At 35.0% G+C, this 26,592-nt stretch overlaps 1 protein-coding gene across 10 annotated transcripts in view; it reads left to right on the top strand.

The window, feature by feature from the left end:
• The window catches only part of LOC309843729 (ATP-binding cassette sub-family C member 2-like), a 90,445-nt gene that overhangs the window by 24,260 nt on the left and 39,593 nt on the right, over positions 1 to 26,592 (top strand). For all 10 annotated transcript variants that reach the window (XM_082689418.1, XM_082689422.1, XM_082689416.1 and 7 more), the window contains 10 exons: positions 6,493 to 6,747; positions 9,172 to 9,237; positions 11,267 to 11,404; positions 13,231 to 13,377; positions 15,178 to 15,262; positions 15,355 to 15,421; positions 15,831 to 15,957; positions 19,903 to 20,079; positions 23,016 to 23,183; positions 24,687 to 24,849. In XM_082689418.1, the coding sequence (XP_082545544.1) occupies positions 6,493 to 6,747; positions 9,172 to 9,237; positions 11,267 to 11,404; positions 13,231 to 13,377; positions 15,178 to 15,262; positions 15,355 to 15,421; positions 15,831 to 15,957; positions 19,903 to 20,079; positions 23,016 to 23,183; positions 24,687 to 24,849 (1,393 nt within the window). The remainder of the gene's footprint in view (positions 1 to 6,492; positions 6,748 to 9,171; positions 9,238 to 11,266; positions 11,405 to 13,230; positions 13,378 to 15,177; positions 15,263 to 15,354; positions 15,422 to 15,830; positions 15,958 to 19,902; positions 20,080 to 23,015; positions 23,184 to 24,686; positions 24,850 to 26,592) is intronic.

Genomic DNA, 26,592 nt, shown 5'->3' with positions numbered 1-26,592 from the left:
ATATCGTATTGTGATGGGCACTTGGGTGGCCCGGTCAGTTAAGCCACTGCCTTCAGCTCAGGCCATGATCAGGGGGTCCTGGGATCAAGCCCCACATCAGACTCCCTGCTCAGCAGGGAGTCTACTTCTCCCTTTCTCTCTCCCTCTGCCTCTCCCCGTGCTTGTGCTTGCTCTCTCTCAAATAAATAAATAAAATCCTTAAAAAAAAATACTGTATTGTGTATTTGAAAGCTGCTAAGAGAGTAGATCTTAAAAGTTCTAATCACAAAAAATAAAATTTTTGTAACTATATGTGATGATGAATGTAACTAGACTCGTGATCATTTTGTAGTGTATCAAATACCAAATAATTTTGTTACACACGTGAAACTAATATATGTCAATTAAATATATCACAATTTTTTTAAAATGTGGGGGAGGAAAAATGGAGAGATTTGGAACATGGGGTGCTGACAGAATAACTTTGAGTTAGAGACCAAAGTATTGTTTTATGTTGAAGGAGGTATCTGAAGAAAAAATGAAATAAAGTAAAAGAACCAAAATACAGTAAAAACTTACTGACTTCTAAAACTTTTTTTTAACGAAACAAAAGTAATACATCCATACTACCCAGTTTGGCAGCCACTAGCCACATATTGTTGAGCCCTTGAACTGTGGCTCATAAGGAAGTGAATTTTTAATTTTAATTACATTTAATAACAACACATAGCTAGTGGGCACCATTATTGGACAATAGTGCAGTGCCTACACTGTCTATATGTAAAGATTTGTTCTTAACCTTAATTGTGATAATTATAAAATGCAAGAAAATTAATAAAATTTAATACAATTAAAAAAATAAAAAATAAATAAAAATTAAAGTTAAAAATTAAAACACTTAAATGTAGTCAGTAAGAGGAGAAGCAGAATCCAAATCCTGCAGTTAGAGTCAAAAAGAGAATCCTGGCATACGTTTTGCATACAGAAGAACTGAGCCTGGGTGGCTCATTTGGTTAAGCATCTGCCTTCGGCTCAGATCGTGATCCCAGGGTCCTGGAATTGAGCCCCGCATTGGGCTCCCTGCTCAGAGGAAAAGTTGCGTCTTCCTCTCCCCCTGCCACTCCCCCTGCTCGTGTTCTCTGTCTGTCTTTGTCAAATAAATAAATTTAAAAAAAAACTGAAGAAGAATGAGTTCCTATAAATGTTATGAGGGTCCACCTTTAGGTATACCATATCTCTTTAGAAGTGTAGTAACTGTTGGTTTAGAATCACTGGGTGAGGAATTTTTAGGACCCTTCCAGCTCTAAATTATGTGACTTCAATGACTTATAGCTAGGATAGTCAGGAAAGTGTCATGGTTAATATTGCATAATATTGCATGGTTTAAGTCAGAAGGGTGAGTTGCATGAGGCAAAGACTCTACTGTTGGGAATATGTTGTGGAAGGGAGTACACAGATGAATACATGGCTTGCTCAGAAAACGATGAGTAGATTAATTTAGCTAGAGATCATATTTTTATGATTAGGATGGTGGGGAGGGGTAGGATGGTAAAACAGAAGGGACTGCGGCTCTTTTTTCAGAAACTTGAAAGATACGTTGTAAAAACGGACTTTAATTCTAGAGGAAATTGGGACTCATTTGAGTCATAGGGCAGATGGATGAACCGGAGAAACTAATGAAAATAGAGAGGATTGGAAATAAGGGGTACCTTAGAACTATTTCAGTAGTTCCGGAAAAAAAGATACGAACCAGGCCCATGGCAATGAGTCTAGAAAGGAGCAAATTTACAAGAGGGAGAATGGGAAATTGCAAACAAACTTCATCATCAGATGATAAAGTGAGATGTTAGTGAATTGAGGGCAGGGATAATCACAATATGTCCAGTCAAGAGAGGTTTTTGAGGCTGGAGCCTTATCTGGTTCATCCAGGTCTTGTTAGAGTATAATTCAACAAATGAAATCAATGAAATTTCAGGAAGTGAGAAATTACATCGTTGTGCTGTGTGTGTGTGTGTGTGTGTGTGTCTGTAGACTCGTTAAAGAAAATATTGTAGAAAAGAAATCTCAAAATTGGATGGAATTTAAAAATAACAGAATTTTGTGTAAGTCATTATGATTAAAATGTAATTGTAAATGAAAATTGGTTAATTATCATTTTGATTGAAGAGTATTTATAAACTCCCAACTTTTTTATGGTTTTAGACTTTACCATTGGTTTTCTCTTTACCTCACTCTGGCATTCTCTCTTTTATCTTTTTAAATACTTTTTACCAGACAATTCTAGAATATGTTGCATCATCCAGTATAATTGTGCTGTCATATTACAATATTTTTCCAAATTGTTTCATATAACAAAGAGGCAGTTTAGATTGTATAATTTAGCAATAAGCAGTAACAAAATTCCCCTTCATGGCTTGTGAATTTTACAGAAACATGAAAGTTTGTTTGGCAGTCAAAAATACTGAAAGAGAGGGACGCCTGGGTGGCTCAGTTGGTTAAGTAGCTGCCTTCGGCTCAGGTCATGATCCCAGCGTCATGGGATCGAGTCCCACATCGGGCTCCTTGCTCAGTGGGGAGCCTGCTTCTCCCTCTGCCTCTGCCTGCCATTCTGTCTGCCTGTGCTCGCTCTCTCCCCCTGTCTCTTTCTGATAAATAAATAAAATCTTTAAAAAAAAAAAATACTGAAAGAGAAATCAGTGCTCTTGATGTTAAAAATGCCATGCAGAACAAAATCCAGTTATATAGTGCTCTTTAGTCTTTTCCTTAATATTTTGAAAACAATTTTTAAGGCAAATTTTCTCTTGTATATTGCAGAAAATATGCGTAATATATAAAATAGGAAAGAGAAAATGGCAACCATTCATAATTCTACATTGCAAAGATCAGCATTGGTCTATTTTTCTCCTAACATTTATTTTACCTGCATACATATATATTTGTAATACACTGTTTTATAATCTATTATTTACTTCATTTTTAAATTTTTTATTATGTTAGTCACCATACAGAACGTCATTAGTTTTTGATGTAGTGTTCCAAGATTCATTGTTTATGTATAATACCTAGTGCTTCATAATATATCATGACAAAACATATTGAGAAAATACATTGTTATAGGATTTCTTTATGATTCTTTTTTTGTATTAATCAATTTGAGGGGGTGCCTGGGTGGCTCAGTCCTGTAAGGGCTTGCCTTTGCTTAGGTCCTGATCCTGCTCCCTGCTCAGCAGGGGGTCTGCTTCTCCCTCTGCCCCGCCCCCTGTTTAGGTTCTTCGTGAGTGTATGCTCATGTGCTCTCTCTCTTTCTCTCTCAAAAATAAATAAATGAAATCTTAAAAAAATAATCTGTTTGATTTTGTTTTTAAGTACGTTTATTCTTAGATCTAAGCATAAATTTAAATAATTGCATAGCAGAAACTTTGGTATATATTTTAAACTTTTTTCCTACTATTTTCAGTTTTTCTGCTCTTTTGCTTTCCACCTTGCTATCCCCATCTTCACTCGTAATACATATGGTTCACTCAGTACGTAACAAAGTGCCTGCCAACCTCTACCTCTTACCCCACCATTTTAGGATAACGTGTCTTGTTTTGATTTTTCTGTGTTTGGGTGCTCGTAAGTATTTCTTTTTCAGGATAATTTTAACATTATAAAATTTATAGATTTCACCAGGGTAAGAGGAGGTATACTGTTTTTTAATTAGACTACTATTTTCTGACTGCTTTTGGTTTAAAATCTTTCCTTCATTTAGAGAGATTTCTACTTTTTTAAAAAAAAGATTTAATTTATTTATTTAAGAGAGAGAGAGATCACAAGTAGCCAGAGAGAGAGGAGGAAGCAGGCTCCCTGCTGAGATGCTGGGCTCGATCCCTGGACCCTGAGATCATGACCTGAGCCCAAGGCAGCCCAAGGCAGTAACCCACTGAGCCACCCAGACGTCTGAGATTTCTATTTTTTTAAAATTATTTCCTCTTATTCTTTGCATGTAAATTATGTTATGTGTTGTGTTTTATGTGTGTAATATATGTGTGTATTTTATGTGTTTTCTGTATATGTAATATACATATGTAATAAACAATAATACATATATAATAAACACATATTAACATATGTATCTGTTGCACTCTCTTTTAAGCACTGTTAGGTGCATAGAAATAGATACAATCAGTTGTAGATACAGAGGTTGCTGTAGATATAATGATTGTGTGTGTGTTCTTAGTTTAAGGAAACTTAAACTCAACAATAAGTGACTTACTCATAGTCAGAGAGATGTGAAACAGAGTAACTGGCCCTGGATCCTAGGCATTCTCTAGAAGTTGTGTTATTCATTACTCTGAATTTATAAAGAAATATAAATATATTAATATTTGTATTAATATAATATGTTTATGTATCATATACATAAATGTGTATATATTTGTATCTTGTGTGTGTGTGATTTTGAAATTTCTCTATGCCTGAAGTGTTTTTAAAAAATCATTTCATTTTTAAAAACATGTTTTCTCTAATTTCTGGGGAAAGTTTTTTGACATATCTACTCATAGTTTAAGAATTCCATTTGTTGTAATACCCATTTGGGTTTTTGTTGCCTCCGTTACATTTTTTTAAATTTGACATTTATGCTTTCAATTTGAAGTAATTTTTCTGTTCTTACTCATTTTTGATGGATATCATGTTCTTCCATTATAAAGATTACAAAGAGATAGCCATATATTTATGTTTCTTGTGATATGTTTTTTTCAATAGTAGGTCATTCATTTGATTCCTTGTCTAATTTAACTACTTTGAACTCTTCAATCTGCTAGTATTTTTATAAATACTAAATACTATTTATCTTTTCCTTCTAGAAGGATGAGAGAAGTATATTTATTTATAACTTTAAGTTGCTGGTGGATTTTCTGAGAGAATAGTGAACATCTTTGGAGAAATGTTGGAGACTTAATGAAATGAGAGTTCCCGTGCTTGGATTTTCGTTGTTTCACTTGGCTGCATTAGGTGGTCAGTAACGAATCAGGAGTAAAGACCTACCTTTGGAGGAGACATGGCTAAAGCTTGACTGTCATAGGGACTAGTATTTTTCCTTTTTCCTCACTTGTGTCTGTAGTGGTCATTCTCTTGTATCATCAGCACAACTGTCCGCTCTTACTAATCAGTAACAGAAATGTTTCCAATTCACTGTGTAGAAATGTAAATGAGGATTGGACACTAAAGTAGCCCGTAGAGCTTGGGGGATCCTTGCACCTTGTGAACGTCTCAGGACTGAGCAGTCCCTCCAGTGGGCCCTGTGGCCTCCCCCTTTTGCATGAAGCCCTCCTGCTTTGAGTTCGGGAATGTCAGAAGAGGTCCCCTGAAGGCCCTGACTACTTATTTTCCACATGGGCCTTTTTTTGGGGAGGCTTTGTCTTATTCATTTATTGAAAATACAGACTTTGAGTGCCTCCTGTATCTCATTTACTCTGGTAGTTCCACCTCTCTGTTCTGTCTCTTTAAATCAGTGTAGTGGAAATTCCTTAAAATTCTTGGCATATGAGTGGACTTTTTTGCCTGGCTTCCAGTACACATACCAATTCTCAACCACTTTGACAGTTCACTTATGCATTTCATTGGGAATTTTAAATGGGTGGAGAATTTAATACATGAATTTCTAAGATCAACCTTAGTAAGAGTTACCAATAATTAAGCTTGGGAATATTGAATTCAATATACAAATATTAAAATAATGTGCACAGAAAGTGAGAATTGGGCTCTGGAAGAAAAGATGTATTTCCATCTGCTCCAAGAAGCCTTTCCAGTATTTTTCTCTCTCCAAATTCCCATGGCCCTTCTTAACTATTTTTATGCTTACGACCATCCTGTGTAGGAGGTATATGTGGGTGGTAGGGGACTGGACTCCACAACCAAATTATAATCTTCTTGAGAACTAGGACAGTGTCATCTTTAAACTTTCTAGTTTCAAGCATCTACTTTTCATCAGCATTCATTTGGTCATTATTGAATCATGTATGTACTTTGTACTGATAAAATTTAGATGGTTTAGCATTATAGGGGTGGCAGCAAATGGAGGGGATCCTCAATGCCAGAAATCTAGAATAGATTTGTTTTGTTTTAGTGAGTCCTGTGTTTAATATGGGGCTTGAATTCATGAGCTGGAGATCAGGAGTCGCTTTGCTTTTCTGACTAAGCTGGCTAGGCACCCCTAGGCTAGATTTCAATTTTGTAATTGACAAGTTGTGGAGGGGTTTTGGTGAATAAATATATTTGCTTGGGAATCCAAATGTTACTCTCTACAAATATGCAGTGAAGTTTAGAACTATGTGTTTTGATCAGTAATTGTATCTTCTTCATCTAAAAACATTTTTAAATGTTTCAGTGTTTCATAATCCTAACACATAAATAATCTTGTAGATCTTCCTAAATGTATTGAAAATTGACACTAAAAGTTACCATCATTTGGCGATAAAGATGTCTCATCATCTACAGAACTCTTTAAATATTTTGCCTCTCTTTTCTCAGGCCCTCCTTCTATCTAATGTTTCTCGAAAGAAGTTTTCAACTGGGGAAATTACTAACTTGATGTCAGCAGATGCCCAGCAGCTCATGGACTTGACAGCAAACCTCAGTCTCCTCTGGTCAGCCCCTTTTCAGATCCTGATGGCCATATCACTTCTTTGGCAAGAGCTGGGTCCAGCTGTGTTAGCAGGGGTGGCAGTCCTTGTGTTTGTGATACCAGTAAATGCTTTAGTTGCAACTAGAGTGAAAAAGCTAAAGGTAAGAAAAAGATGGCCTCCTTTGACATATGTCAAACAGAAGCTGAATTTTCTGACTAGAGTTGACAGTAACCGTAGTTAATTCTGTACATGTGGAAATAATCCAGATTTATCATTCATTCATTCATTCATTCAGCCAGTATTGATTGGATATCTGTTTTGTGCAAAGTCCAGCAATGAGGAGAGCTGATCAGTTCCTGCTTTCATTAGAGGAGACAGGCATGAAGAAATAAATAAAGAAGATAATGCCTGCTGTTAATTTGTATACAAAGAAATAGAACTTAGACTAGGGCGATAGAGTAACAAAGAGCGCCATTTCACATACAGGGGCAGTGAAGTCCTCAGGAAGGAAGTGATATATCAGCAGGATAAGGGAGGAATTCATGTGGGTATCTGAGAAAAAGACTTACTAAGCAGAAGAAACGGTGTGTACACAGCCTGGCAGTGAGCGAATGCTCATTGTGTCTAAAGAATGGGCTACACTGATCCAGGAGTGACCTCGTACAGCAAGGAGATAGTAAGCGCTTAACTGAATTCATTTGAATATTCTTCCTTTACATTCAGTCGTTCATCTTACATTTTTTGACACCTTCCTTGTGCCAGACAGTGTGCACAGTGCCATACTGTAGGAGTGGAGAAACAGGACACAGTTCCCTGCCCTGGAGAGCCACACACGCCATCAGGAGAGAGACAAATGGTTTCATGTGTTAAAGTAATGACACAGGTGCAGCTGTATTGCTTATGGCACTTATTATTTTAAGTGGATCAAAGATGAATAATATCTATATATGGACATGGAAATATGTCAATCAGATATTAGGGGAAAAAAGAAAGAAACACATGTATGTATGTATTTGTGTATATTATGCACATAGGTATATAACTATCCTTAACCCAGTTTTTAAAATGTGAATATGCCAATGCATGTGGGTATGATAGAGATGCATAAATGAAGTTATACAGATATGAATGAATTTGTATATGCATAGAAAGAATCTAGAGATACAGCAGTCTTTGAAGAAAAGCTACCTATAGGGGTGCTTGGGTGGCTCAGTTGGTTAGGTTGCCAGCTCTTGATCTCAGGGTCATTGATTCAGCATGGAACCTACATTTAAATAAATAAATGTTACCTAGAAAGTAGAATTAGATGGAAGGAGGGGAGATTTTTCACTTATTACCTTAATACATTGAGGTGATGAGGATTTACACCTTCTTTTATATTTTTCTGAATTTTTAAAATTCAGATTAATTACCAAATAATTATCAAAAAGATGACTAGTCTTTAAAGATGAGAATCAGAAAATACCATGTAACTATGAAGTAATTATGAACCATTGACACACTAGTGTTTAGAATAACAAGCTTGTTTATAATTTTAATAAATACTTTTAAGCTAGCTTTTTAAAAAATTTTATATTTTAAATAATTTAAATTCAGATATTTAGGACTAGAAATAGATTTGGGGGACCTTAATGTAGAGGCCTAAAACTTTCAAAGAGTGCAATATTATGTACAAATATGCTAAGCAGAAAATAGGTCTTTAATCGTGCAAACAATATTACGGATGTTAACGTGTAAATGTGTACTTTGTTAGATATACAAATATTGTACTTATGATTATTTATATCATAATTATGACAGTATTATTAGAAGAAACCCTTAAGAAGCAATATCCAAGCAATAATAAGGATAAAATAATATAAATGTTAAATATTTGAATAAATATACAGTAATTACATAGGCTTTGCCAAAAAAGAGCAAGTATTAAAAAAATACACATTTTTTTAAAAGACATTTTTTTATTTAATTGTGAGAGAGAGAGAGAGAGAGAGGGCGCAAGCAGAGGGAGAAGCAGGCTCCCTGCTGAGCAAGGAGCCCAATGCGGGACTTGATTCCAGGACCCTGGGATCATGACCTGAGCCAAAGGCAGATGTCTAACTGACTGAGCCACCCAGGAGTCTTAAAATACACATTTTAATCACAAGTATTAATACTCAAGATAGTGTATGTACAATATACAGACCTTTATTTTTATTCCTGTGATACTTTTGTTATGATATATATGTATTATATAGTAAATAATTGATAGAGTTTGGGGAATTTTATCCCATTTTAATAGAAGATGGATATTATTTTATTATTCAATTTTAAACAAATTACATCTAAATACTATATTTTGTGCTATTTTGTGAAATGTACACCTTGCTTATATCTACTGCTGACTACTTTTAGGTTTTAAAATATCTATTTATAAGTAATTTTTAACATTATCAGTAGAATAATATATGAATATTTTAAGATGATTTTCAACTAAATATTATATAAAATGGAAAAAATAGACTGTGTTTTTTAAATAGCTGTGGCCATGTAAGTTAAATTATTAGCAACCTTCTCAAATATGCTATCATTTTATTCCCTTAAATAGAAAAGCCAAACGAAGAACAAAGATAAACAGATAAAACTACTCAATGAAATCTTACACGGAATTAAGGTAATATACAAGGAATATGACTTTAATTTCACTATTTAGAATATAGCAATGTTAGTCAATAAATGAATTTTTTATCATTCTTAATATCAAAGTAATTATATAATTGTATAGAAAATTATTGGCAGAGTATTTCAGATTTCGGATGCATAGGAATTCTTACTGCTAAAATAGTATTTAAATAAGACCAAATAAAATGCAGGCTTTTTCTTTTTGTTTCTCACCCAAAAAGTGAACACAAATACCCCAAGAGACACAAAAAATGGCTTGTTTGAAGGGATTGGGTAGAAGAGATGGAATGAAGCAGGCGAGTGGCAATAATGTCATCCTCAGTGTGAAGGCAGGTTTATATGCAGGAAATGATGACATGTCATTCAGGTTCTTTTATGTGGAATAGAAATGATCAAACAAATGTTATTCTGCAAAAGGTACATTATAAGGAAGTTACTTGTTCCATAAGGAAGTTACACCCCATGCCATTAATATTTTCTCTATGATAAAACAGTGAAACCAAACTCATGAACTTTCAGATGGATAGATAGACAATTTCAGATCCTGTTGCATCTGGATGATGCCTTAACAGTTTTCCTAAAGGGCAAAATTTACAAAGCCCACATAGAATTTCCTTCTGGAACTGATAGTTTCATAGGAAATCTTCCTCTGTCTGGTGCATCTACCACTGTAAACATAGGATATGCCCATGATATGTAGACATTGATTCACTTTAGGAATCAATAAAAATTATGCTGTATTGTGCCGTGTAGAACTTTTACAACATTGAAAATCACTAAAGTGAAAGATATTGTTAGATAAAAGATACCCTGAAAAGAGACAAATAAAAGAAATAAATTCATTTATATATCTGAAATTAAGAATAGCCTTAAGTAGCTCTGAAATTGAACTCAGATTAAATTATTGAATAACTGAGATTATGTGATTAAGGTCAGACATTCCCAAAGTAATGTGATCCAGATGAATCTTGGACCTCTCAGTGGATTAACTGATAACCCCTGTATTCATAAAAAGTACAGCAGTGTATGTGTATAGGTTTTAAATACTGATATTCTTAAAAGGAAATTTATATTATTAGTAAGACTAGGACAGTGTAGATAAAATAAAGAACATCTCCTGAAGATTTGAGCAAAGTCTAAAATTTGAAATCGCAATCCCAGTAGTGACTAACGAGAATACTGGTAGAGACCAAGTATAGGCAAGTTGAAAGTATAGCATAGTTTAAAGGTGTGGGCGGTCAGTATCCCTGGGGTAAGGATAACAGATGCCATGGCCTCTTTCTGATAATGATGGTAGCTACCATTTAGTGAACATTTTCTATGGATCCTACACTCTACTTATATCTGTTTCCTCATATAATTCTTATAAACCCCAAGAAAATAATTTCTCATTCTCATTTTTCATACAAGGAAACCAAGTCTCTGTGCAATTAAGTGCCATGTCTAAGTTCACAGTGCCAGTGAGAGATTTTTAGGGTTCTCCAGAGGAACGGAAAATAAATTATTTATATTCCAATTTACAATCTCAAAACACCAGTCATCTTTCTGAAAAATGGCTTCAAGTCCCATGCCATCAGTTTCCAAGAAACTGGGAGTCCAGGGAGAAGAGCGTAGCTATTAAGAAATGAGGAGCGGATTGAAGTGAGAGTTGGACCAGCAGGAAAAGTACCAAGATTAAGCTAAACAGAATGTGCTGTGGAGCTTATGCCAAGAGCTGGGATTTTGCCAAAGTCTGACTCAAGAATAAGCTATTGGTGGGTAAGAAGGACCTAAGGCTAGAGAGAGATGGTGATTTTCTTCTTCCAGCCACTACCTCCCCAAAAAATCACAATTCAAGAAAATATTTTGACTCAGCTAAAAATAGGGGCATTTTACTTTATGAGTTTACCAGCTTTTTTTTTTTTTTAACTTTAACAATTGCGTATGTGGAGGGGGTAGGCTGTGTATATTTGCATGTATGCATATTTTTATTTCTTCTATGATATTGATTATCAAATAGTCATTGTTTGATTCCTTTACAGATTCTCAAGCTTTATGCATGGGAATCTTTCTATCAAAAGAAGATTATTAAAATTCGAGAACAGGAATTGGAAGTACAAAAATCAGCTGGGTATCTTGCTGTGTTTTCTATGCTGACATTAACTTGCATTCCATTCTTGGTGAGTGTATATAATATTTCCCATTTTGATTTTCAAATTCGATTTGTAGATTCACCTCCAAGTTACCTGGAATTAAGGTGTCCAAAGGGAAATGTTCTATATTTGAAATAAAATTTTCAAGAAATGCAGTCATTGATTTATGTAGATTAGGGAATGGAAGTTTTTAAAGAAGGGGAAAATATGTGCTTTCTCATTGGTCTGTATTTTTTTCAAATAATAAAATTTTACTTCTTTGTAAATGTCTCACAGCTCAAACATATGCTATTCTATTTTTTTTTTTTAAGATTTTGTTTATTTATTTGACAGAGAGAGAGATCACAAGGAGGCAGAGAGGCAGGCAGAGAGAGAGGAGGAAGCAGGCTCCCAACTGAGCAGAGAGCCCGATGCAGGGCTCAATCCCAGGACCCTGAGATCATGACCCAAGCTGAAGGCAGAGGCTTCACCCACTGAGCCACCTGGGCGCCCCTATGCTATTGTATTCTTAAACCATATAACCTGCATTCCAGAGTTTTGTTTCAGCTCTAGAATATCTTGATTTGTGTGATTAATCCCTTTTAAGCAAAACCCAACACACACTATATGGAGTTGGGAAGAGAATAAACATTTATTGAATGTTACTCCTGCATGTCAGATAAGCTATAGAGATTGCCTTATTTCATTCTTGCAATAATAAGGCCTCACTTTTCTCATTTCAGAAAAGGAACTGGAAGTCCATGCTAGTTTGGGATACATCCTCAAAGTTATAGAATTAGTATTTGAAGGCAAATTGATACGAATGGAGGCCATTCTCTATCATACCATGTACACATTAGGAGTCCCATGATACATAAACTAGAGTATAAATTGCTTTGAGGTATAAAGCAATGAGTAAAAGCCAAAGGGTAATGAAACCACATAGAACTGAAGCATCAGATTTAATTAAAGTTACCATTTCTGACGGTCAGAGAGTCAGGAGAAATTCTATATGTCTCTTTCATTGGTAAGTTAAAATATTGTCATTTTTTATTTAAAAATATATGTTGGTATTATGAAAATAAAAGCAATATTTACATTTGGAATTCTTTGGTAAAAATGTCCAAGAAGATTTTGCTTAAGATAAGTCTTAGGTACGTGATAGTCAGTACCTTCTCATGCATATATGCACTTTTCTGCCTTTTCTAAATGAAACTGAACAAGAGTAAATATAAATGGTATGGACCATAATTTATTCATACTTTCTTCAGTTAATTTTATGACTCACAGAAAGTATAGCCACTACATATGAATCAGAATATACACATACCACTGGAAAGTAAATTTACGTAATACTCCATCTTGAAAAAAAGGTCAATTCGTATACATTTTATTTTATTTTAAAATTTATTTCTCAAAGAGAGAGAGAGAGCAAGCAAGGTAAGTGAAAGGCAGAGGGAGAAGCAGACCCTTCATTGAGCAAGGAGCCTGAGGCAGGACTTGATCCCAGAACCCTAGAATCATGACCTGAGCTGAAGGCAGATGTCTAACCAACTGAGCCACCCAGACTTCCAGTAGTATACAACTTAAATGGGAGGGGTGACTCTAGTTAAGAACATAGTGTCTTACAGAAAGGAGCTGGACTGCATGGTCCCAAGGATGCCATGGTCTAAGATATATAATTATATGATCTGTGTATCTTAGTGTGCTGAACGTTTATTTTATATTCTTCAGCAATCACACTGGATGACACTGAATTTTTTTTAAACAACAATAAAACAGGTTTTAAATTTTTTCCCCTTTTTTTGGAACCTTAACTCATCCTGTTCTTAGCATTGAGTAACTGAAGGAAGGAACATGTCTCTATTTTTCAGGTGTCCCTGGCAACATTTGGCATCTATTTCTTATTGGATGAAGGAAATATTTTAACAGCCACCAAAGTGTTTACATCAATGTCTTTGTTTAATATTTTGAGGCTTCCTTTGTTTGATTTACCAATGGTGATCTCAGCTGTAGTCCAGGTACATCCAAAATATGTTTAAACTAAGAATCATTCATCCACTAGAGTCTATGGTTTTACACATTTTCTCTCTTTCTTTTTTTCATTATTTATTTTGCTTTTTGTGGTAGTTTCACGCTGTTTTCAAAATTAATCTCCCTGCATTAAGGAGTAATAGAAAACTTTAAAGAATGGAAGGAGACATGTCTTCTTTGCCTATGCTTTTTTCCTATCAAAATGACTTTTAAGTATTTCAATATAGGATATCGTTTTCTTTGCGAAGTGTTCATTTCTGTTATTTAGCTTTTTAAAACTGGTGTCAGATGCTGTGCCAGCAGAAGGCTCATTGTCTGTTTTCAGTTGAAAAATTTTTAGTGAGGTGCTATGCATAGAACTGGATATGAATGTTTTCCCAAGGTTCAACAGCATTTCCTCTGCACTGAATGAATAAAGCAGGGAGACCCGTGCGTGGCTAATATGAGTCTGCCAACCAGCCTTGTATGAGGTATTTGGTTCAGCCTACCTTCACTGTAATCTCCAGTCTCTGGAGATGCTTTGAATACTATAATGAGGAGAAAGCTGCTAAAACCACAGGGAATATGAAGAAGTGAGTTCCTTGAATCCTCTGTCCTGCTATTTCCTGTTAAAATTTTTTGAATGTCTGGTTTGGATTGCCTGGTGTCCGCCACTGATCCTTTTTCTCAAGTCTGTGTTCATAAACAAAGTGAAGCTTGGCTTATTAGAACCAGCTCTTTGATTAAGGACTTTGCCTTTAAAACTTTTATGTTATTTGAATAAATAGTAACTTATAGTTACTTCATGGTAACTATAATAGTAATAATGATATTAAATTGTATTAATTATATTGAAATTATAGTAGTAATAATAGTATATTATTTGAATAAAGAATTAATTAGGTAGGGAATACCAAATAATCCACCTTTGTTACAGGATACCTTTTTTGTTGTTGTCCTTTTACTAGTAATGACCAACAGAGGGCATAGAAGTACTGTTGGTGTGATGCTTGTAACAACACTTATTTCATAGCATTCTTCTTGTAAGAAAGATGCCATTCTTAGAATAAGTTTTGTTTTGCTTTTGAAATTAGAATCTAGCTAGGGGTCTGGTATCTCAAAGTGTTCTCCAACTCCTAATGGTACACTTCTGCCTTCACTAAATAAATACAGAGAGCAAATATCAAAAGTAAGAAAGAGAAGGAAAGGAAAGAAAGAGAATGAGTCCTGCATACTAATATGGTGCACTTGGTAAACAAACCATGGCCCAGTTACATCTTATTCACTAACAATAGATGTCTTCTAGCATTGAGTGAATAAAAATGCACTAGAGATTTCTTATAAGTCAGTTTCAGGAAAACAAAATTGATCTTATTTATCCTAATTGTAGCTAAGCACTTTTGTAGCTTTTTTACTGAAACTTGGTGTTATTATTGCCAAAGCTATTGTTTAATATTCAGAAGCTGAATTCATTCAACAATTCTGATGTTGTTTTTAAAAACTAATCTTTCTATAATTATTAATTAGTTATTATGTCTTTACTAGAGTGTTAAGGAGGAATTTTTGTTTCTTTTTTCTCATACCTTCCTGCATAAATGACATCTGTTTTGATCTTTGATTCTTGAAGCCGTTCTTTTCTTTCAGGAATGAAATTATTTATAAACATTAGAACAATTCAAGCTATGCTTGCTGAATATTTATATCACTGTCTTCAATTTGCATCGCAGATTTTTAATCATGCTGCAAGTCTTTCTAATTGAAGTTCTACTTGACCCCCAAATAAATTCCATCTGTGTTTATTTTGATAGACAAGAGTATCATTGGATCGTTTGGAAGACTTTCTCAACACTGAAGAGCTTCATCCTCAAAATATTGAAACAAACTATATAGGAGGTCAGCATTTCTCTGCATTCAATATTTATTTGACTTCCAGGTTGAAAATTATTGACTCTACAATGCACCATTGTATTTATTGTTCTTCTCAGATCATGCCATTGGTTTTACAAATGCTTCTTTCTCCTGGGATAAAACAGGGGTTCCAGTACTAAAAAAGTAAGTCATAGTTTGGGAAAAATTAAAAACAAAATTTTTTTAGCATTTAATTCTATAGTGTTCCATATTTTTATTTCTTAGCATTTTTAAAGGAGAAGATGACGATATTAAATTGAAATTTACAAGGTTGTTATTTTTTTTTTTAAACCTCTCAAGATACCTTCTATTTTTATGGATTTTTTTCTTTAACTCTCTTGTTTTCTATTCATTTTCTATTCATTTCCTCTGTTTCCACTGCAGCATTTGTTGTTTGTATTTTGGAAGGTTGGGTATTGCTAGAATAATGTAGTATCATTTGAATAGCGGCAATCTCAAGGATGATCCTCAGTGCTCTGACTTATCTGGGAAAAACCATTAAAAATGTAACAAGAACTTCCTGCATCATCTCTGTCCTTTTCTTGTCATGCAGCTTGAACATAAAGATTCCAGAAGGAGCTTTAGTGGCTGTTGTAGGGCCAGTGGGATCTGGAAAATCATCTGTGCTTTCTGCCATTCTGGGGGAAATGGAGAAACTTACAGGAGTTGTTCAAAGAAAGGTAAAGCCAACAATGCTTTCATTCCACATCTCCTAGTGTAATAGACTATGGCCAGCACATGGTTAGCGTCAATAAGAATTTATCAAATCAAATTGAAGATGCAAGTATTTAATGGGCATTTCTAGTTTGTAGCAAACATTTCAATTTCCACAAAAAAATTGATTAGCTGTGGATGGATTAGTAACAGCATTCTGTCCTCCAAATACTTTAGTGAATCATGTTTGAATGCTTATGGTAATTGTTTGATGATATTAACTGAATTGCAGCCAATTATAGAGAAACTAATATGATTTATATTTTAATTTGATTTGGTTTCTAATTATCATTCATTGCAAAGTTGCCTAAGTAATTACAGCCACATTTCTAAGAAGACTTATAGTTGCTCAGGGGTAGGATCTTTGACCCAGAAAAAATATCAGTAATATTATTTTTAAATACTTCTAAATTTCAGCCCTTGGACTATAGAGGACTACTCCAAGACTTTTGTTCTGTTCTTAAAAGTGAATAGAAATAAGAATTCTACAAGTTCTTAATCAGTTGTTGTTTTTTTGAAACACTAGACTAATGAGTTTTTCTTTAGATTTAACTAGCTCTTAGGTAAACTACTAACCTAATCCCACCTCCTTTCTGACAAGATGGTGGAATTCTATGGATGTTAGGCCAGTTTCTTCACAGTTTTTCTCTCTAGGAAGAATCAACTCCAACTCGATCATTTTTTCTTCATAATATGTATTTCCTCTTATCCTTATCTCTTTCCTGATTCCAATCCTCTGATGATCAGTCCTTTTTTCTTTTCTCTTTTAGCATAACTGTTACTTATTTTAGAATCAACTATGGTATCTGGGACTTTTTCTGATAAGATTATAGGTAATGAATAACAGGACTTTTTCACCTTACGTGTACTGTCTTTGTACCATTCTATTCTTCATAATGATTGTAGTCAGTCATTTGTCTATAGTTGAAGATGACTGTAACTTCTCTTAGACCAGTGAGTATCCTTTAAAAATATGATTGTCCTATTGACGTTATTTTCGTTTATTGGGTGCCTTCAGCTATTTTTACCGAGCAATTATTGCACACATACTAGGTGGCTGACCTTAGTACCAGGGAAACAGGCATGAATATGATATACCCCCATCTTTTTACAGTTTATAATCTAGTGAGGGGAATACTAAAATCAATTATGATAAATGTTTAAATCAGATATAAAAAAATGAATCAAAGTATTAAAAAAAGCAACAAACTGAAGAGTTAGAAAAATTATTAGAGAGATGGTAGCCTTTCACTTGATCTTGAAAAATAATTAGGAATTGATCAAGATAAAAACAATATCAATTCTGGATTTCATCTAATGCATTAATGTCCAAAAACCTAGCCTGGCTCTTGGCACAGAGTCAGCTAGCTCCCTGTGAATTTTTATGGTTATTGTTATCTTTATTATGATTGTTAAAGCTCTCATGGTAAGATTTAAAGATTATTTCTGATGCCTTTGAGGGTTTGAAATTAAGAAACTGTTCATAGTGATGCAAAAAATCCTAACAATGCAGTTACTAGTCACAAGACAGAGAGGACACCCTTTGTGTATATTAAGCAAGAGTTGTGGAAGAGAGAGGATATTATCTGTCAGTGTAATGGACAGTTTCATCCTTCAGGAAGTTCTTTGGTCTGGAGCAATGGCAGGGTATGAGGTGTCACACTCTGAATTATTTCCCACCAGTTTTTTTTTTTTTTAAGAGAGGGAGAGAAGGACAGGGGAGAGGCAGAGGAGAGGAAGAGAGAGAATCTTGAGAATCTTAAGCAGATTCCTTGTCCAGTGTAGAGACCATCTTAAGGCTCAGTCTCACAACCAGGAGATCATGACCCAAGCCGAAACCCTGAGTCAGATGCTTAACCAGTTGCCACCCAGGCACCCCTAAAAACATTTTTAATCCTTAATTTATAACTGTCATTCTTATCCTCCCTAATTTAATAATAACAACAACAAAATTAAAACTTAGTATTTACAAGGTGCTTTCATGTTTTATCTTTCTGTTCTTCAGGGTTTCATGTGAGCATTTTTTTGAAGCATATCATATCACAACATTCAGTCTTCAGTCTCCTCGTTCTCAATATCAAACGTTCACACCAGGCACCATTCATGCAGTTTTCAGTATTCAGTCCATCAGGAACATTAGAGATTGGAAGATAGTTTTTGAATTAGCAAAACTTCTATTATAGTTTCATTATCAAGAATAAAATGAAACAAAAACACATTTAACACATTGTCATTTGTATATGAAATTGAAGTAATAAATACTCTAAAAATTAAAGGAAAAATTTGTACCTCTGTGACAATGGATCAACTCTTCTTCAGCTCCATTCATACCAACACATCAAGTCTGTACTTCTCAATGTAGTATTTAGTTTCTGTTTTATATTTTGCACCATTTTTCCTGTTCTCTAGTCTTTTTTCTGTTGTTCTTCCTCTGTTCCCCTTATCTTGCTAAATATGTAAGTGATAAAAATCTCTATCACTTGAGAATTGATTTAATACTATTTTAATAAAAGGTTATTCACTAGGTAAAGCAATTCAAGAGCAATTACTTTTGTGTTCAAAATCAAGTCAGGTCAGAATTATATTGTTTGGGTTAAGAATTAAAAGTTGATCTTTAAAGTATCTGAAGAAATCAAAAGGCTAATAGTTACATACATATCCATAGGGTCATAGGTCAAAAAGTACTTTAGGTGTCTTGTATTGTTATACAATGCACAGTAGTTAAAATAAATTCTCTAAAATCAATGTGTAGGTAGAGTCCATGGGGCAGACTGAAAGGTAAGACTCTAGTTCAAATACTGTACGTCCTTTCTAAGAAAAGAAGGATCACTTAAAAGGATATGTTATACCATAGAGTGCCATATATTCAGGAGTCATTTGAGTTATAAAATCATCTTAGGAACAGTGAGTATGTGGAAATAGAGATGTGCCACCCAAATACCCCATCTAGAAAGGGCTTGCCTCCCAGCTGTGGGAGTTCATGCAGCAAGTCAGCTCCTTCAGTGTTGGCCTGATGAGAACAGCCTGGCTGAGGCCACACAGCAGAAAGCCAGGCCAATTTACAGTAACATGGAACAGTTCTGATGGGTGATACTCTCTGTCTGTCTAGAGCGTTGGTCAAAGCTTTGTTGGATCTGGATTATGGTATGACTTCTTCATCCACCCAATCCTCCTACCCTTTTTCCTTCCCCCAGAACTGATCCCAAATAAAAAACTCACACTCCAGGCTCAGTGTTATGTACTGGACTGTGTTTCCCCCCAAATTCATGTGTTAAAGTCCTAATCCCAAGAATGTGACTGTATTTGGAGATAGAGTCTTTAAAGAGGTAATTAAGTTAAAATATAATAAGGTGGGCCTTAACCCAATATGACTGATGTTCTTAAGAGAAGAAGAAATTAAGACACATACACCCTCACAAAGGGAGGGCCATGTGGAGACTCAAGAAAAGACAGTCATCAGCAAGCAGAAGGAGATAGGCCTCAGAAGAAACGAACCTTGCTGAGAACTTGTCAGACTTCCAATCTCCAGAACTGTGAGAAAAGAAATTTCTGTTGTTTAAAGCAAGCTAGTCTGTGGTCTCTTGTTACAGCAGCTGGAGCTAACTAATACACTCAGCCTCTACTTCCAGAAAACTCTACCAGAGGCAGATAACTTTGATAGAAACTACAGTGAAAACAAATAAGCACAAAGTAACTCATTTGAAGAGGCCTCTAACAAACATATATAAAATTAAAACGTCAAGAGGATATAGTTACATTTAAGAAATAACCTAGTTTTTTTTTTTTTTTTTAAAGAAATTCAGTTTAAAGTTAAAGCAAAACCATGGACTGAATATGTTCCTTTAATGTGGTACATGCATCTTTTTCTTTTTCCTTGTTAAGAGCATCTCTTTTCTTTCTTCCCTTTTTAGGGTTCTGTGGCTTATGTTGCCCAGCAGGCCTGGATTCAGAATTGCATTTTACAAGAAAACATTCTCTTTGGCTCCATCATGCAGAAGCAGTTTTATGAGCGAGTATTGGAAGCCTGTGCTCTCCTTCCTGATTTGGAGCAGTTACCAAATGGAGATCAAACTGAGATTGGAGAAAGAGTAAGGAAAATATAATTTATCATATGCAAGAATAAAACTCCATTCAGCCATGCTAATAAAATATTTATAGTCTTTTTCCTGAGGTCCTGGAGAGCCACACACAACTATAATTTTTTAAAAATCATTACAGAATTCCTATGAAAGAGATGGCAATATTAAGGACAAATAATTATCTGTAATTGACTATTTGGAAAACAGATTTAAAATCAGCAGGAAATTCTGTCGTTAGGATCCATGCGGGGGAATGAGAGCCCACCAACGGGATCCTCAGCACTTTGTTTTCGTTGCTGGCTCCCTGTCGAATGAGTGAATGAAAGTTTTGTTTTTGTTATTGTTTTTTCTCTGTGTCTCTTGTGCACAAAGTCAAGCCTAGGACAGCAGCGACAGAGTTCCAGTCTCCAGCAGTGGCTCCGAGGCCAGTTTCTAAAAAGGCTCAGGGACAATGCTGTCACCACTATGCCTTCTCCATGTTGGCTCATGCTTGCTTAAGAGGATCTCGTTTCCCATCGTCTTTGTTCTATTTTATTTTCATTGCATTAATGAATAGTCATTACGCTATCCAGTGTTTTGGAGTTAAAACAAAACAAGATAGCGTGAGCCAAAGCATGAACCCCCGAGAGATTATCTCCGACCCGTGACTGAAATCTCCATTAATTAAACATGAATGCAAAAGCAGCCTCTGCCTGCGATTCATGTGTGCTGTGAAGATGAGGAAATAATCCTTGCCAAGTGTTTTGCATTTCTGAAAAGAGCGTCAGAGTAGCATTGTTAGGCATTTTTACCCCTGGCCCCCTGTTGTTTCTAGTTCTCTGATATAAATTGATAGAGAACAAAATTATAGCAAGTGCACATTTTAAAAATCTAGAATGAGGTAAAACTTACCTTTCAAGTAGACTTATGTTGGCTTCGCTCATGGTCTGCTACTTTGCAGATATATTTTCTCAGTTATTAAACAGATTTAATTTTTTCCCCACACCTTTGTTTTTATTCTGGTGTCTTCCCTGTCTGCAGGCAAAAATGGCTCCATAGCAAAAATTACACAGCAATGTGACTTCTTCAAACTTGTTAATATATATTGAATATTATGCTGATAAAGCCTATCTCTAATAATATGAAATAGTTGATAGTATGTAACTAAAAAGAATCTAAAGAAGAAAAATTTCCAAAATATAAAGTATATATTTAATATAGGCATAAATACTATTGCCATTTATAACTTTTGCTTTTTATTATTAAATATCTCCCAATCTGATAATATGCTTTAAAATAAACATGTAATTGAATATTTCAAAAGGCAGTCTGCTTACAGCTGTTTAGAATTTTCTTCACTTTCATTTATCTTTCCCTTTGGAATTCTTCAATCGACCACAATTACTTATTACTGTATTATATGCCTTTATTGTGCTGTGGGGTACACAACGGTGAACAAGAGACTGTCACCCTGCTTTTTTCAGTGTAGTGGATCTCTGCCCATGAAATTATCAGCCGTCTTTATTAATACTTATTAATCATCAGACACAGTCCGTGTGCTGGGAGCGCAAGGATGAATTTAGCTCGTAGTCTTGTGAGGAAGACTGATGTGGCAATAGGATGGAGCACCGTCAGGACAGGGACGGAGGGGACGAGTCAGTTTACTTGGAACCCTGGGTGGAAGATTGCTTTCAGAGAGGACTTCCTAGAGTGAATAGTTTAGGAGTTGAAAAGGGGCTGTTTGAGCTCCCTAGCAGGGGAGACTAGCGTCTGCTAGTCTGGTTGGCAGGCTGCAGTCACGTGGGGACAGCATGGAAATACGAGTTAATACAAGAACATGAGTATTATACTAAGGAACTTGCTGTTGCTCATGGATGATGGCAGAGGAGATGTGGGCATTGTAGGTTTTTAAACAAGGTGATTACATAATCCCAGGCTATGCAATGACAAGGCAAGGGGTACGTTGAAGAGAGGAGTGATTGGGTGATAATAGCGAGGTTGATTGGATTGGGACTTGATGTTGGATTTGTTGTAAATATTTTACATTCATCTTATTAGATGTTCCTGACACACCCATGAGTTGGAGGCTGTTATAATCACACACACATTCATACACGCACAGGTATCATATTACTTTATATATGTTTTCATGCCTGTCTCCCCTGCTAAACTGTGACCTCCTCATGATAGAGGCTCAGTTTCATATTATGTTTGAATGCCAAGTGTTGGTGTTGTAGAATATAGTTCTACAAAGGAGGTATTTGTTGAGTAGGTGGAGGATGAGAAAAGCAAAAAAACAATGGCATTTTACAATTAGAGGTAACTGGCTAAGTTCTATGCTGCAAGGAGGGCTTTTAAGCTAGACCGGTAAACACTAAAGTAAATTGGGCCTGGCCCCATAATTCTCTATATGTGGCTGTACATGTCAACTTTAATTCTCACATGGAATGATGTATATTCCTTATTCCTGCTTCTTATAGTTGTACTTTTGCCAACAAGACTTGTACTAATCTTTCTACAGAATAAAATAGGACATGGTGATTACTGCTTTGGTAATTTAGCTATTATTCTCAATTTAGCTATTATTCTCCATTTTCCATGTGTCAATTTAAAAATGATCACTGGTGTCAGTATATGGTTGGCAGCCAAAAGTTTTATTTAATATTTCAAAGGCATGACTTTTCAAAGTTAGGGAATTGGAAATTCTTTTCTCCTCAATTGTTAGCATCTACTTTTGAGAGTAAGCAGTTAACAGAAAGTATATAACTGTTAATTTGCACAAGTTAGTAGCACTTGGAAATTGGGGTTGGGGGCTAGGCCTTTGGATTTTCTGATAAAGAAAGGTTTGAGGGTTAATCTTGAATTGTTTTCTGTCCGTGCTGTGGAAGAGAAATTGGATGTCACTGTGTGTGCTTTGAGATTTACACATTTGTGGTCTCGGTTTCTTCCTCCTCCTCCATTTTCAGGGTGTGAATATAAGTGGGGGCCAGAAGCACCGCGTAAGTCTGGCCAGAGCTGTGTACAGTGGGGCTGACATCTACCTCCTCGATGATCCCTTTGCTGCAGTTGACGTTCATGTTGGAAAGCAGCTTTTTGAGAAAGTGATTGGGTCCTCGGGGATTTTGAAAAACAAGGTAGCCATAGTGTCACTTAACGCTTTGGGGGGGGAAAGGGAAGCATATTCTGCATACCACTGTGCCTAAATTCCAACATTTTGTTCATTTGTTGAAGTAAAGTAGTGATATTTCATATGAAAAAGGGGAAAAAGGGGATGTCATGTTGATCTTTTTATAGATAAATTTTAATGAATATTTTTTGAAGTTTCTTCTTCCAAGTTTATTATATGATTGTTACCTTATAGACTGATATCATACTCTAAGGGGATTTGTATGTCAAAATAAGTTGGTTTTTGTTTACTTGATTTTTTTAAATGGTATTTTCATGCATAGTACTTGCATAAAAAAGTATTATTTTACTGATTTTTTTTTACTTAAAATTATGGTATTATATACTAATATAGCAGTAACGATTCAGTTCTCTTGTGAAAGGGCCAAGAAGGGAACTAATATTTACCAAGAACATAGCATGTCTGACACTAAATTAGTTCATTTAGTTCTTATAGCAAGTCTCTGAGTAGGTATTATCATTATTCCTGTTTTACCTATGAGGGAACTTGAGGCTCAAAATGATTTGATACAGGTTGCTTAGCTTAAGAACAGAGCGGTTTTTTTTTTTTTTTTTTTAAGACTTCATTCATTTATTTGACAGAGATCACAAGCAGGCAGAGAGGCAAGCAGAGAGAGATTGGGGGGAAGCAGTCTCCCCACTGAGCAGAGAGCCCAACTCGGGGCTCGATCCCAGGACCCTGAGATCATGACCTGAGCCAAAGGCAGTGGCTTAACCCACTGAGCCACCCAGGCACCTCAAGAACAACAGAGGTTTTAACAACATGTGGAATTGTTGACTCATTATGTTATATCCCTGAAACTAATGTAACATTGTGTGCAACTGTATTTTAATTAAAAAAAAAAAAGAACAGCAGAGATTTTAACAAGTCTGTCTGACCACAAAACCATACCCATTCCTTCATTGTACGCATTTATAGATTTGTTAATATAAGGCACCCTGGCAAACATTAAATAAATGTATAAAATGTTAAAGTATATATCTAAGTGAATAATAGATAAATGTCTTTACTTATTAAAATGAGCCCAAGATAAAAACTTCTGGTTCAATCTTATGTGAATGTGTACAATAATATAGAAAGGCTTGAAAAGAAATACTATGAATTATTACTGCAATCAAATACTTTATTGTGATGCTATAGGACCTTTAAAAAGCACAAATAACAGATGAGAAATTTTTAAATTTGTTATGAAATTGATTCATTTTTAATGAATGAAGAATACTTGAACCAGATGGTAAAAACACTTGCAATCTTTTGTTTGTTTGTTTGTTTTTTGTCTAACAGCATATAGTCATTCATTGCAAAATAGCCATATGCTGCCTTAAACTGGTACCTACTCACAATTACACTCTGAACTAGTAAACAAACAAACAACCCTATATCTTTCTTTAAAATAAAGTATTTTTACCTTTTTTTTTTAACCCAAGGAATAAAACACTATGTTTTTCAGACTCGTATTTTAGTGACACACAACCTCACACTTCTGCCAGAGATGGATCTGATTGTTGTAATGGAGAGTGGCAGAGTTGCACACATGGGAACATACCATGAGCTGCTGTCTAAAACCAGAAACCTCACAAATTTGCTTCAGGCCTTTAGTGAACAAGAAAAAGGTAAGACCCAGTGAAAAATAAGCCTTTGAAACAGTATGCCTAGCCATCCTGAAAGTCCGTTAATTATGTGATTTCTTACAATGCATTTTTCTTCACTCATCCTGCTTAAGTTATCCCACTTAATTTATTTCTTTAGAAAAGAAACATACGTGGGAACACATCATCTAAAAAATAACCTCCTTTATGATTTTTTAAGCAAAATGTTATGCCCCAAGATCTGTTTGTTCATCTATGAAATGAGAGATTAGATGATTTATAAGCTCTACAGTGGGTCTAGAATATAATGGGTCTAAACATTCTACTTTCTTTAAAATTAAGAACAGGGAGCATAAATCCATGTCAAGTAAGTAATACATATTTTAAACATTGTTGCATGCCAAGGAGGAGAAATGAACAAACAGAAAAGGAATCTGAGGAAAGACAAAGGGGAATGATACTTGTCTAACTTTTATGAGATAACAATGGACTTTACTTACTAATTTTTGCTACTATGCTCCTACTCCTACCATTCTAAATTAAGATTAAAAATGTTTATGTAAATAGTTTGATCCTTACCTAATTAAGACACAGGGATGTTTAAAGTCAAGTATTAGCTTAATATTCTAAAGGTCAGTTATTTCCCATCTTTGAAAGCGTAGCGGGACCTGGGTGACTCAGTCAGTTAAGCATCTGCCTTTGGCTCAGGTCATGATCCCAGAGTCCTGGGATCAAGCCCTGCATTGCATCAGGCTCCCTGCTTAGCAGGGAGTCTGCTTCTCCCTCTCCCTCTGCTGCTCCCCCTGTTTGTGCTCCCTCGCTGTCTCTCTGTCAAAAATGAAATGGAGTGAAATGAAATGAAAGGAAGTGTAATGTGCATCATCATTTTTTCCAAATACAGATGCTTTCTCGGATAGACCTCTATAATCCTTGTCCTATAACTTCCCAGAATACCATTGAGAAATGACTATAAAATCAGTTAACTACTTCATAATTTCAGGGTAACAGAAGACATATAGAACTTTATCTCAGTATTTCCTATATGAACTCATATCCACTGATCACTTTACACTGTACATAGTTATAAAAGTCATGAAAATATGAAACCAGTTTATAACGAGATCAGTCATTGAAAATATGAAACCAGTTTATAATGGAATCAGTACAGTTCATTATTTGAATATCATGGAATCAAAAAAACAATGCTTTTGTTGGAAGACATTAAATAAATGTATAAAATGTTAAAGTATATATCTAAGTGAATAATAGATAAATGTCTTTACTTATTAAAATGAGCCCAAGATAAAAACTTCTGGTTCAATCTTATGTGAATGTGTACAATAATATAGAAAGGCTTGAAAAGAAATACTATGAAGTACTATGAAAAGAAATACATTCATACTATGAATACTATGTTTCTTTTTTGAACATAAATAATCTACTTTAGTTATATACTACTGTTTTTTATATTTCTTGTCTTTATCTTGTCTTTATTCCTTTCTCAAATTCAAATATTTTGTTTGTAGATGCATTCAGAGATTTCTGATGCATCATTAGGTGGCTATGGTCATTCTTAATAAAAGAAACACCTTCTCTTCTCTTAATGGCTAGCAATTTTGGAAATGATCTCTTGCATTCTTGGCCAGACTAAGTAAAAATTCATGCATACAGTATGTATAGGAAAGAGAGGACTGTGGGCATCTCTTAGGATGAAAATGTGGTCTGTCATTTTTCTGTATTCTCAGCGCTTAGGTAATCTCATGCTAG

Source organism: Mustela nivalis, assembly GCF_964662115.1.
Source record: "Mustela nivalis genome assembly, chromosome: 1".
NCBI classification, from domain to species: domain Eukaryota; kingdom Metazoa; phylum Chordata; class Mammalia; order Carnivora; family Mustelidae; genus Mustela; species Mustela nivalis.
This window is presented reverse-complemented; position numbering and strand designations above follow the sequence as displayed.